The sequence below is a fragment of the Pygoscelis adeliae genome, unplaced genomic scaffold (genome assembly GCF_000699105.1).
Source record: "Pygoscelis adeliae isolate BGI_AS28 unplaced genomic scaffold, ASM69910v1 Scaffold357, whole genome shotgun sequence".
Lineage (NCBI taxonomy): Eukaryota > Metazoa > Chordata > Aves > Sphenisciformes > Spheniscidae > Pygoscelis > Pygoscelis adeliae.
Window position 1 is genome coordinate 35,281 of NW_008825159.1, and position 1,393 is coordinate 36,673.

Consider the following 1,393-nt stretch of genomic DNA (forward strand, 5'->3'; position numbering starts at 1 on the left):
GCCTACAGGCAGGCACATGAATTTTGGCGTTCAGCCGCGGAATAAACTGTTCTCAAGGGTTGTTTGTCTCATTGGGAGTGTGAAATGAGGAGAAACAAAGGTACGTGGGGTCAGTATCTCCTAGGTTAGAAACCGGGAGGTTTTCTGACCCTCTTCCTTCCCCCCCCCCTTTCTCTCCGTTTCCCTGTGGCTCCTGCCAGCCCCTGCCGCTCGGGTCATGGTCCAGAGCCAGGTATTTATTGCTCCTTCCCTTTCTTCCGGGTGAGGACCTCTGTCCTTCAGTAACATCCACCTGGCTCGGTACCTGACCCGTGCTCCCCCAGCCTCCATTTCGCTCCAGAAAGGAGCTTTTTTTCCTAGGGGGGGGGGGAAAAATAATCTGTATTTAACCCCCGGGTGCGTGTGACTCTCTGCTGTGCTGCTGCAGCCCCTCGGCGGGGCTGGCGGGGGCAAGATTGCTGGTTTTTTGGGGTTTTTTTTACCAAAAATGACACCGGTTGGGGTAACGCATTCCTGGACGGAGGTTGCACCATAACCCGTCATTAATATTTACTGCTTGCTGGCCGCCCTCCCGCCACCTCTCCAATATTAACCGCGGCAGGAAGGACGGGTGGCCGAGTGCACCAGGCCCTGCTTCCCTCCTTCCCCAGCGGATAATTTCTTTTTTATTTATTATTTTTTTTTTCCTGGGCGCGCTCCGTTACCGTCCCGCCGGGTGCGAAGCAAACCTGTGACCCCGGTCCAGAGGTCGCACGGAGGCGCTGAGCCGTGGCCGGGGGATGCTCCTCCGTTCCCCGTTGCCGCTGGAGAATCATTCACTGCCTTTATTCGTGGTGGCCGGTGCTGTTTATTAACCGCCGTTTGCGTCAGGGGCACGGAGGCGCTGAGCCGTGGCCGGGGGATGCTCCTCCGTTCCCCGTTGCCGCTGGAGAATCATTCACTGCCTTTATTCGTGGTGGCCGGTGCTGTTTATTAACCGCCGTTTGCGTCAGGGGAAGACGCTGCGGACCTAATAAGGGGTGTTGGGGCGGATTTGTAAAGGGCAGGATCTGGCCCGGGGGGTTTTTGCACGCGCCGGGGCCGGGGAGAAGCGAAGGTGAAGCTGCAAATGTGGTTTTTTTTAACTGATTTCACGGGCAGGGCTTTGTGCCAGGGCAGCTGAGGACAAGCGGTTTCCTTGGCAGGGCCCCAAGGCCTCGCTCGCGCCCCGGGGACCCCCCCTCCCCTTTCCACCTCTCCCAAGGGGCCGGAGCGGCCCCCGAAGGGCCGTGGGCTGGTTCGGGGCTTAGTTCAAAGGGATGATGGTTGAATAAAGCCATCGCTGCTCCTTGGCCTCACGATCGGCCCCTTGGCCTCACGATCGGCCCCTTGGCCTCACGATCGGCCCCTTGCT

At 58.8% G+C, this 1,393-nt stretch overlaps 1 protein-coding gene across 1 annotated transcript in view; it reads left to right on the top strand.

Moving 5' to 3' along the window:
* The first annotated feature begins 217 nt into the window (after positions 1–217).
* SLC37A2 (solute carrier family 37 (glucose-6-phosphate transporter), member 2) overlaps positions 218–1,393 on the top strand; it is an 11,112-nt gene continuing 9,936 nt past the window's right edge. The window contains exon 1 of the mRNA XM_009328670.1: positions 218–261. Within this exon, the coding sequence (XP_009326945.1) occupies positions 218–261 (44 nt within the window). The remainder of the gene's footprint in view (positions 262–1,393) is intronic.